This window comes from Clinocottus analis, unplaced genomic scaffold (assembly GCF_023055335.1).
Source record: "Clinocottus analis isolate CAN_PGR_092001 unplaced genomic scaffold, fCliAna1.0.p SCAF_1, whole genome shotgun sequence".
Taxonomy (NCBI): domain Eukaryota; kingdom Metazoa; phylum Chordata; class Actinopteri; order Perciformes; family Cottidae; genus Clinocottus; species Clinocottus analis.
The window spans coordinates 23004388-23016613 of NW_027175820.1; the positions used below are offsets into that span (position 1 = coordinate 23004388).

General features: G+C 45.9%; 1 protein-coding gene across 4 annotated transcripts in view; it reads left to right on the forward strand.

The window, feature by feature from the left end:
* Positions 1-1473: 1473 nt before the first annotated feature.
* Positions 1474-12226, forward strand: part of nav2a (neuron navigator 2a) — a 103147-nt gene continuing 92394 nt past the window's right edge. For all 4 annotated transcript variants that reach the window (XM_068571727.1, XM_068571745.1, XM_068571752.1 and 1 more), the window contains exon 1: positions 1474-2241. In XM_068571727.1, coding sequence (XP_068427828.1) covers positions 2023-2241 — 219 coding nt within the window. In that variant the 5' untranslated portion in view covers positions 1474-2022. The remainder of the gene's footprint in view (positions 2242-12226) is intronic.

A 12226-nucleotide genomic window follows, 5' to 3' on the forward strand; every position in this document is an offset into this window, starting at 1 on the left:
GGGCGACTCCTTTGGTTGTATAGAAGTCTATGCTTCATGTGTTAAAGCTGCATTCTCTCTTCTGACCACCAGGGGGCGACTCCTCTGGTTGTGTAGAAGTCTATGCTTTGTGTGTTAAAGCTGCATTCTCTCTCCTGACCACCAGGGGGCGACTCCTCTGGTTGTATAGAAGTCTATGCTTCATGTGTTAAAGCTGCATTCTCACTCCTGACCACCAGGGGGCGACTCCTCTGGTTGTATAGAAGTCTATGCTTCATGTGTTAAAGCTGCATTCTCTCTACTGACCACCCGGGGATGACTCCTCTGGTTGTATAGAAGTCTATGCTTTGTGTGTTAAAGCTGCATTCTCTCTACTGACCAGCAGGGGGCGACTCCTCTGGTTGTATAGAAGTCAATGCTTTGTATGTTAAAGCTGCATTCTCTCTCCTGACCACCAGGGGGCGACTCCTCTGGTTGCGAAAATAACCGTCAATGAGGAAACGACTCTACTTCTCACTTGATTTATGTCCTCAGTAAACATTGTGAACATGAGCCTTTGGTCTGATTTGCTAGTTTACAGTTAAATTTACAGTTAATTAGATATCTAAAGCAGAGTAGGCGGGGCTACTTTATGATTGACAGGTTGCAACCAGAGCTTTATCCGCATTCCAAATATGGTAATGTCTGTTCACTGGTTGCTGAAAACCAAGATGGTGACGCCCAAAATACTAAACAAGAGGCTTCAAAGGGGCAGTCCACAAACCAACGGGTGACGCGTCGACAACCACGTCCACTTCTCATCCACCGTCTATAGTTTAGACATTGTATTATGTCAATGTTAGGCTTTGCACGCAATATTTGTTTTGTGAAATTATCCCCTTTAAATCGTATGTTTCATCTAAAAATGGACTGATTGGTTCCCAGCTTCGGAAATGATATTTAACATGTGAGTGATACTCATCCGGTATCACTCACATGGATACCGGATGAGTGATTTGCCTAATTTCCAGACGTTGTTACTAATTGTTCGTGGGACTCAAGTCCTTCACAAGCAAACAAAAGTATAGCAAGAGGAATTGGCAACCGATTTATCTCAAAATGGGATTAAATGCGTCTCCGAGTTGGGCATCTGCATGAAGGGATATACATACATAGCTGCAAGACAAACAGAGACATAAAGAAGCAGGCTGGAGGAGCACACTGAGTCAATGCGTTGAGCTTTTCTCCACATATGTCAGTCCTGATCTAAGCCACACCTGCTGCTAACCGCGACTTAGAGAGAGGGGAGAGGCAGAGCGGCAGCGGAGCGCAGTGTGTTTCAGGCTGTAGTCACAAGCTGAGCGGTCGTTGGAGCGAGCGGTCGCCGTGTCACTGCTGCTTGTTCTTTTCTTTATTATTTATTCCTCCATCTCTCTCCTCGACGGAGCTCCGTCCTCCCTCCTGTCATCCCGAAGCGATGGTGTAATTAACACAGCTCTGTGGGAGAGGAACTGCTCTGCCTTCCTGGATAGGATCCTTTTCCTGCTCAGTGTTGGGAAAATAAGTGGAAGGAAGAGTCGCTCTGCCACCAGGCAACTGGGGAATCCTCCAAGAGAGAAGTGAGGCTTTTTGATTTCCTTTTCTTGGACTTTTTTGGATGTTCTCATTTCCACCTGGACACATTTTTATTCTTTACAGAAAACTGTGAGGAGGATATGGTCTTTTCTACCAGATATAAAGAGCTGTAGCGACTACATAACAGGAAACAGGTGGAATCGGTGGGTTTTAAACCCCCCACCTTGCTGCATGTCAGGGAGCTCAGCTCGCCCCCCCTGCTGAGATCCAGCAGGAGCAGCAAAGACCCCGACAAATTACACACATTCCTTCGACCCAGCGGTGGATCAGGTGCAAAACTGCACACGTGTTTCTTCAATCAGGTTACAGAAGCAGCCGGAAAACCACATGTGAGTTAACGAGGAGCCGTTGCTGACTCAGGTGTCAGTTATTTCCAAACTCGGCGCGAGTCGGAGGGCGGCGTGCGGTCATCGGGCGGTCGGGGAGAAGATGCCAGCCATCCTGGTGGCCTCAAAGATGAAGTCGGGACTCCCCAAACCCAAGCCGGTGCACAGCGCCCTGCCCATCCCCCAGAACCACGGCCGGCCCTCGGCTCTCGCTCTGCCCTCGGCGCCCCTCAAGACCCACATCCCCTCGCCGAGCCAGCAGGTGGGCGCGGGACCCCGGAGGAGCGTCACACCGGACTCAGAGGATAGAGAAGACTCTCAGGTCAGGATGTAAAACGATCACCTTAACCCCATGGCTCCACACCTCCCTGTGTTTGAGTCGTCGTTGGAACCCCAAATTGATTCCAATACTTGTGTTTATTGTATGCGTTTGTTCAGCAAAGTCTTGGGAACAAAATGTACATCTGCAAAGAAATCACTTTTAAAATATATTTTGATCGTAACTATGAACATCCAGCATGATGTGATATATGTGATGTGGCAATAAGACACCTTTTTAGAAAGATTAGAACCTAAAGAATCAGAATATGCAACAAAAATCACATTAAAATGAAGTCTTGGCCTGTTAGGAAGGAGTTTCAGTCAAAACACTGTGTTGTTCGGTTAAAAAATGAGAAGAATGACGTATTTTATGCCAAAAGATTGTCTGAATGGGGCATGCTGGGACTTAAAACTGGCGTGGGAGGATTTTCGCAGGGTTTCCAAAAGGTTAAACCCACCCACGCCCGCTGATCTTCACTGATATCCACTCTTTTCATGAGATCTCCGTCCACCTGAGATATATCTGAGGTATATTTTCTTGATAATATATACAACCGTTCATTATTTCTATTCCAAATCAAGCGATTTAATTATGAAGGAGAATCAGTAACTCTGCTCCAAACACGTGAAGACGTTCAGTCTTTGCGTGAAAGGTCACTTTGCCATTTCTTTGCAATGACCATCAGTCGTCATCAAACACTTCACATTGTGTCGATGTGGTGATGCATTTCATATCAGTGCTGCCCCCCCCTCCCCTCCCTCCTCACCTCCTTCCTCCTCCTCCTTCTCCTCTGGCTCTGTTCAGCACAACAGAAAGGCAAAGCCAAATCCAGTCCTCTTCCTGGAAGGAGACGGAGCCGGCTGCGTCTGTGCCGTCCGGTGTGGCGGCGTATCAGGATATCAGGGTGGCTGCTTCGCTGTGTTTGTGTGAAACATTGGCAGCTCTTAGCAACCCCACACAAACGGCTGCAGCGGCGAGAGGGATGGCTCTTAACGCCATGTAAGGCAGTGAGGGGAAGGAGGTGTGTGTGTGTGTGTGTGTGTGTGTGTGTGTGTGTGTGTGTGTGTGTGTGTGGACTAGAGAGACAGCTTTTGCATACTTAGCAATCTGTCTTTACACTAGTAGGCGGGACTTGGAGCCACAGAGGTGTCCAGCGACCGTTGTGGTTTAGGAGACAAATGTGAGTCTTGCGTGATGATGATGAAGATGAAGATGATGGCGTGAGGAGGAGACGCTGGAGCTCAGTGCCTTCGGACACGGCGCCCGCTGCTGGTGGCGTTTGTTTAGTGGCTAATAGCGCTTTTTCTTTTTCTCTCTGACCTACTTTCTGTGACTTTCTCTCTCTCTCTCTCTCTCTCTCTCTTTCTCTCTCTCTCTCTCTCTCTCTCTCTCTCTCTCTCTCTCTCTCTCTCTCTCTCCCCTCTGTCCTTTCTTCCTCTCCATCCCCGTGGTGCTGATGAAGCAGTCGTCTTCACCCCCCGGCTGGGTTAACCCTTGACCTTCCTGACCAGCAGCAGTGATGTGAATGTTGCAGTCATGTGTTGAAATCTGTCACTGCTGACTGTGTGTGTGTGTGTGTGTGTGTGTGTGTGTGTGTGTGTGTGTGTGTGTGTGTGTGTGTGTGTGTGTGTGTGTCCGCAGCACACTTAAGTGTTATCTGAATGTTCAAGGAAGAGAATCACCTGCTGCTGCTGTTTATATTGTCATTGTAAATTGCCTTTTTTTAGTCTATTCAGGTGTTTTTTTACTAGTGGTTGTTCACATACATGTTGGTATTGGAAGTGAAACCCACAACCTGTGATATAAAACAACCCAGTCAGCGTGTTAAAGTATCTCCACCCAGAGCCTCAGCACCATCTTGGCTCATCCATAGACATGTGGACGTATCATCGTGTTGGTTTCCGTTGGTTTCTGGTTTGCCGTTTTGAAGCCTTGATTTTCAGCAATTTGGCCGTCGCCATCTTGTTTTGTTTTTTTGCAACCAGTGAACCCAAAGTTGGCATATTTGGACAGCAGAGGAGTGACATATAGACGCCAGGTACGACTCAAGTAGCGTCATCGTCCTGTCAATCACAGCACGCAAATTTCTTGCCAGCCAATCAGAGCAGAATTGGCTTTTTTTTTGGAGGGGGGCTTTAAGAGACAAGCGCAGCGTTTTAGAGCGAGGGTGAAATCAGGTTTATTCAGACAGACAGTGGAAAATAACATGTAATTGAATAATAAAGCATGTAGAAATTGCCCCTATGTAAAAGCATGACATCGCTAATGAGCATGATGTGTCCCCTTTAACTACAGTACAGTGTTGTATCATTGTGTCGGTCATTTCAAGCAATAATTGCTTGCAACTATTGCAACAGGGCAGGAGTGTTAGTTGCCTCTGAGCTCAGTTGTATCGTCCTCATAGACTGTGTCTGCTGGGCTTCCCTCTAGAGACACTGGACTAGAGGAAAAAGGCCTGAGAGGCAGAATTGTCGGTGCTGATTTGGTGCACAGACATCACTGGTCCTCCGAGTGAATCCAATCCGCTCTGAGGGGAAAAGTGAGATGAGACGAGGAGGCTGCTTCATGTTTTTGATGCTTTTGGGAGACACGATGTGGAAAGTCTCTTTTCTTCCAGTTTAATAATCAGGAAAAAGTGCAATCACTCTCTGGAGTGAACATTTTTCACCAATATCCAGCACAGTACAGCGAGAGAAATCCATCATTGGAGGGGCGGAGGGACCAAAGTAGCAGCAAATAGACCTGAATCCAGTACAGTCATGCTGCAAGAGTGGGTTGAGGTTTGAGTCACTTCTCAACTAGGACACTGTATCCTCTTGCTCTTTCAATCTCTATCAGTTTACATTTATTTCACCAGGATTGTCTCTTGAGATTTTTTTTCAGGAAACTGTAAGAACAAGATGTGCTTTAGAGACATTCAAACTGCGGCCGGCACACTATTTGCAGGTAATCTGAAGGATTAGTGGAGCCGAGGCAGAGTGTTGACGAGACTCCTGCTCCTCACAGACATCCAGCTGGATGACCCAGTTGGCACTGAGCACACAAACATGTTGTGTACACCTGTAACAAAGAGTTAATCCATAATGCAGCGAGAGCAGCAGCAGGAAGAGAGAAACATCCAGAACGGAGGGAGGACTTGTCTCTATGCTCAGCTGTGTGTGTGTGTGTGTGTGTGCGTGTGTGTGTGTGTGTGTGTGCGTGCGTGCGTGCGTGCGTGCGTGCGTGTGTGTGAGAGAGTGAAAGTGTAAAGTCTGGCGCAATCTTCAGAATTTAATGTGTAGGTGATAGTCTGGAAATGTGTGAATGGTATTAGAAGCTGTTTGCTGTGTGTGTGTGTGTGTGTGTGTGTGTGTGTGTGTGTGTGTGTGTGTGTGTGTGTGGGGTGGTCTATCCGTCTCTGGTGTGTGACACCAAATGAAACGACAAGCTGCTGTGACCTTTAACCTTTTACCATACTGTTATTACAAAGAGTGCAAAGCCCTGCACAGATACTCTGCTGCCCTCTAGTGGCGGCTTCTTTACACTACACCCGACTCCATTCACAAACACCAGCATGAGAGAGAGCGAACGTGTGCGCGAGTCATTCAAGGCCACAGTCTTTGCTTCTCCATTCATCGCGAACGCCTCACTTTTTTGTCTCTCCCCGTTTTCTTTCACCCTCGTTCTCGCTCTCCCTCTTTCATTATTTATTTTTGTCCTCTTTTCTCCGAGTGCTTATTGTTGTCAGCTCATTAATTCTCAGCTACCGCTTTAAAAAAGGAAAAAGGTTCAAACGCAGAGGCTCTCAAAGCCGCATCCACAGCAGGAGAGCCTGCAAAAATAAATTATGTTGCTACTACGTGGAGCGTGCACGGTCCTTCCTTCATAAGTCATGAGCACACACACACACACACACACACACACACACACACACACACACACACACACACACACGAGCGCACAGCCACACAGAGGGGAGATTTGTCTGTGTGCCGGTGAGATAAGGAGCTCCTATCTTAATAAGTATCTTTCCAGATAAAGGCTTAAGTCGGGCTCTATGTAAAGATTGCCTTTATTAGACTCATTATGAAAGCTCATCTGGGTCCGGGACCCGAACACCAATCACACAAAAACATAGTGAAGAGGGTCGCAGGTCACCTCTGCTAACATTTACCCAGATGATTGTCTGGTAAATAAAAACCAGGATACACAATTTAGCCCCGCCCGCCTTCAGGACAGAGGAGAGCCGGGTATATTAAATCATCACCGCGTGATGGATTCATCAGCTTTATTAATTCATCTTCCTCCGTTCTCGGAGATATGTAATCGCGTGAGTTCATTTGAATTATTTAAATTGGTTGTAATTTCATTCTGGGAATTGGTTTGACCGTGAAACCGGCGATACGCAGCGCTGTGTGTGTGAACTCATTTATATTGTTATGGATTCAAAGCTAATTAAATGACCCTTAATGGCAAACTAGGGATCCATGGAGATGAGGAGTAGAGATTAGAGCTGATATATATTTAGTTAAAACCATTCAAGAAAACCGGCAATGACATCATATATGAGTAATAGCTGCATTACGTTAGATATATATGAATAGCTTTAAAATAGCAACCCTTATGGTTTCAGTCCTGGTGGATTTAGAGTTTCTATGAGTGAGAACAATTATCTATGATTAGAGTTTAGCAGTCTGGATGCACAAGCTCCAAATTGTCCGAATCTTTGTGCATAATCCCATTTTTACAATGAAGAAAAACTGTGATGAAGCAATTTTTCCGGGCTGTCGCCACAGACAGCAAATATACTGCAGATACAGACCTATTGCGATACTTTCCTAAGTGGGTTAAAGGCTCAGTCCCCGTTGTATTACATATGTTTAATGTAATGAAAATCCAGATTGCCGCCTTTGAAGAGTTGCTAACTCAAGACAATCGCGTTAGTTTAGTTACATTTGATGTTTTACTGTGTCGGAGGCCGAAGGCGATGAAGTTTGTTTCATTCCATGTGGGACTATAACCTCCTCCTGAACGCCTCTTGGTTCTGTATTGTTTTAATATCAACCGCCTGGTTACATAGTTTACAGAAGATTAGAGATCCAAGATGAAACTGATGGAGGTCGGGATGTGACGGCAGGGACGAGCATCTTAAAGATTTCCTCTTGAGGCGGTCAAGACATTTTCTGACTCCATTGAAGAGCTTTCTTTATCATGCCACTAATCCATAGTTGCAGCCCTACTGACAATAAAGAATCCTGCTGTCCACTTCATTGATTAAAATGCAATTTTGAAGGATTTTTAAGCCAAAATACCAAACACAAGATAAGACTAATTATTTCAAAGCTGCATTTTCAGTCGGGGAATGTCAGCGTCAACCTTTAAAACCGTCTCTCTTGACCCCGAGAAGAGATCTTTCTCATGCATCTCCTCTTCCTCCTCCTCCTCCTCCTCCTCCTCCTCCTCCTCCTCTTCCTTGTCCGCAGCATCCTGTGAAAAGCAATAATGACTTCTTTTTTTTTACGGCTCTCACATCCAGCGAGAGTCTCCTGAGAGGCCGGCCCAGCAGGTGAGAGTGAAAGGCAGAGCAACACCGTGCTGCATTGGATTGCTAATGTCCTCCCGCCCGCCCTGCGGAGACAGATTGACTGTGTGGGTGTGTGTGTGGAGGAGGGGTGGGGGGGGTCTGAGTGACTATATTGCTCCTTTTTTATTTATTTCCATGACAAAGGACCACACATACACATATGTCTCCTCTGGCGAAGCTGCAAGTTAAATCCAGATTTAATGGATGTTTTTAGCGACTCATTGTTGGAGAGTTCATTGTTTGGAGGCAGAACTGAGGTTTTAACAGACTGCAGGAGTTCAGACAAAGCACTCGGGACAAAAAACAGGACATGTCTTGTTAGGTGTAGTAAGTCATCCTCGTGGATTCAACCCATGCGCTTTATATCACATCGTGGTTGTATCTGTCGCCGTCGTTCAAAAACGTCAAAAAGTCTTTTTGTCAGGCTGAGATCAAGCCTTTTTTTATATTTCAAAGGTTCCTGAAAGCTGACACTTTGCAGATAAGAGGGTTTCACCCCACAGCGACCGCACACGTGTTACAATCAGCATCGGGCAGGTGGAGGCCCGCGTTGCTGTCGATAAGAGCGACGAGCGCGGCGCTCAGAGAGCACGGAGACGACCGTCCTGCAGGTTAAGCACGGCCGGGTCGAAGCCGGCGGAGCAGCTGTAGTCTGGTCAGATGGGGAGATAGCAGCAGACCTGAAGTCTGTGGCTTTTATCTGAGGGTGAGCGACGGGGTGCTCACCCAGAGGCCACCTGAGCAGCTTTCCAGAGAGAAATGACACACAAAAAAACTCTAGCTGCAGGATTTTATTTACAGATATTGAAAGATTTGTTGGGTTTTTTATATCCAAATTTACTCCAGGATCTTCCAGTTGAAGCATTGATTTCATTTTTCATGAATTCTTATCAAAATGTTGCATGCAGAGCTTTTAAATGACCCTTTATCTACTTCACTGGAAGAAAATAACAATCAGAAAGCCCAACGATTGTATAGTATCATTGTATAGTATCAAAAAGTGTTCCTATTTCCTCAAAGTTGGGAAAGATGGGTTTTGTCTTGTTGGCTGGCAGGAAACACATTAAAAAAACATAACATTTTGTTATCAATAAATCACTATCTTCTGCAGGATGACTTTCAAAAAGGTTTCAAAGTTTCATGTCTACCTTTTTGTTTGTTTTTTCATATTCTGTTGGATATCTTCTCTTTTTTTTGGGGTGGGGGGTGTACATGATCATATGGCAGTCGGCTCCAGTTGTAATGACCTCATCTCTGCCTAATGCGTCTCGATCAGATTCCACTTCCTGTGCGGTTGTCCCCTCGCCTTCCTGTGTGAGGTCATGGCTGGAGGACGTAACCCTATTATTCGGGTCGGGCATCTGCTTCTCCTGAGTCAACGTTCATCCATTGATCCCCCCCCCCCCCCCCCACACTCTCAAGGTGCCCTCCTTTCCTCACTTTCTCTCCTTGTCTGCTTCCCTTTGCGTTAGTTTGCTCGGCGCAGACAAAGCGGGTCATTGTGAGCGACGCTCCCCTGGGGAATCGGGCGGTTAGACTAACACAATCAGCTCCATCTCTGTCTGGAAACAGAAGGCAGTGTGGAGGAGAGGCCAGCAGGGAGAGGTCAGCGGGGCTGGAGTCGCCCTCCCCAGAGGCCCGTGTCCGGGGGTCAACAAGGACCGAGAGGCCGGTTGGATAACTTCACGACCTCTGTGAAGCCATGCAGAGAGACAATGGCGTCTGCTTGTTAAGGTTTTGATGCAACAAGAACACTATGTGTGTATTAAGTACACACATGATGTAATTCCCCATCTGATTAGTTGACCTGCTTAAATATAACATAGTAATCAGATTTATGGATCGGACTTAGAAGAGAAAACAGGAGTGCATGTTGAAACGTTGTCTCTGAACTTAGTCATTCTGTCGCCATGCACGCGCACCGTTTTACAATGCAAAGTCACCTTTATAGGGCTTTTATCACCTAGACATACAGCAGACAACCATATAACACCTTAATGTGACACCCTGTACTCAAAGGTTCAGACGCAGCTTCTTCCAGCTGCAGAGGCTCTCAGCGGTGCTCAGATGTGACTTCTTAGAGTAAACACTCCTGAAGAAAAGATGGATTTTCTCAGCATTTTTATGATTTCAACATGGCTTCTGTGTGTGTGTGTGCGTGCGTGTGTGTGTGTGTGTGTGTGTGTGTGTGTCGTTCTGCATGTTTGCACTCGCTCAGTTGACTCAGGCGGCCTCTAAGCTTCCCTGATAAATCTAGAATCAGAATATGGGGCTGTTAATCTGCCACTCACAAAGCTTTTCACTGACTGGAAACGTCTCGACATTTCCCACACATCATCACAAAAACACACACACAAATACACCCACACGAACACGGTGCATACAAGACAAAAACTTTTGTTTTGCAAAATGTGCTGCATCATTAATATTGGATAAAAGCCACGAACCAAGAGATGTAACAAATTAAATTCATTTAATTTAATCTTTCTCTTCATGTTTATGTGTAAAAATGATATATATTAAGAATTTTAGAGCAGTGGCCCCTTTACTGCATCTGAAGATACAACAACGTGGAGCACAGATTGTTTAATCGTTGGTGGGGGTCGGCCGGGGGTCAGGCCCAGATGCCATCTTTGGACTAAACGTGTTCCAATCAGCTTCATAATTTGATAACAGAAGTCAATAAAAAAGCCGGATAAAGTAGTCAGTGTACCATTACCTCCACAGCAGACCCCCGTCCCACTGCCTTTGTGCGTGTCTCTTTACCCCCAGCGACTCCATATGTCCCTCACCCCCCATCCTTCACCCACTACGGGAACAGCCAGGCAGCAGGAACAACCACCACCCCAATCTTCTCCCCCAGCCTCGAAAGCTCTGAGTTGGGGGTTCACCCCCCCCCCCACCCTCCCTCCACAAAACAAAAGGCCCTCCCTGGCAGGGTTATTCCCCCCATTGTCCCTGACACACTGAGGTTTATCTGGGGCTGTGAAAGGGACCGGACTCAGTCCATTCACTGCGGCTGCACTTAATGGGCTTGTTGAAGGCCTGTGCGAAAACTGTTAAACACAAACACTAAATGCTGACATATTCTCTTCTTGTTGAGCCAGAATGTCATTAAATCAATGCTAGTTAGGAGCAATGGGGGACTGATGTTTCTGTGGCGTTGCAGGCTGAGTGGAAGGGTTTCTTTTTGTGGTGTGTGAAATGTAAGATAAAAGGTACCGCATGTGCGATATTAGTTACAGTTTTAAAAAAGTACATTTTTACGGGACAACACTGTTTCATTCATGGTGCTGAGAGGATCATCATCATCATCATCATCATCAGAGGAAACACCCGAAAAACTAATTCCAATCCACATCAGCTACTTTGTATTTAGTGCTACATAGCAAATGTTAGCATGCTAACTACTAAAATAAGATGGTGCCCATGGTAAACATTACACTTGTGCTGCAGTCTAATGGTTTATTTTTTGTTCAGAAAGTTCTTAACTGATTGAAATGCATCAGAGTTTCTTAGTGGCGGCCATGATTACTGCAGGTTGATCTCTCAGTGCTCAGGAAGCTTTGATGATTTGATACTAATCCCTTTTAGCACAGGGTCCACTGGACCTTCTTTTTTTTCAAAGGAAAGGAGATCAGTTCGTCCCACAATTCTTTGCGGCTTTCCTCGGTCTTTACAAATTAGCCTTCACATGATGTTTTCCATTGAGGTCTGGGAAAAGCAAAAGACACGGGACAGAATCTTTTGGGACTATTTCGACCGCCGGCCTGCTCTTTGTGAGCATGTTAGCTTACGAAGACAACGCTAACGCATTTAGCTCCTCCAGCCTCACACCGCTATCAGTTAGTGTGGGTCTTCATTGTGATGTCATCCTCATTGGATATTCTGTTGATGGAGTTCTTCTTGTTTTGTCCACGGTGGCTGCCGTACATGTACACATTTGCAACCATAATGCATTGCAAACCACAAGTCCAAACTTCAACTATTGCTGACACACAATGCCCTACAAAGCAGCAAGCCGGTCTCAGCGTGTTGTTAATGCCATTCAGTGTAAATTCCCTGCCAGAGGAACACTTTTGATGTGCATTTCAACTGCAAATGTCTTTTTCTTTTCTCCATAAAATGCATCATTTCCCACCAGACAATGAGCGTAACAAAACGTCGCGAACCCACTGCAAGTTGCATTGCTGTTGGCAGTAGAGAAGCAAAAACAAACATTTATTTCTGCAAAAACCTCACAGGTCATTACTTTATACTGTCGGCATGGCTTCAGTCTTATTGTTGTATCGTGGAGCTCAGAGCGCTTGTGTACCGCCTGCTGGAAGTGATCATGCATCCCCCTACTGTGGGAACTTTCTGTAAATCTTGGGGCCTTTCCCAAAATTCAAATTCGGCTTGTAATTTGTGGTTGGTTGTGGT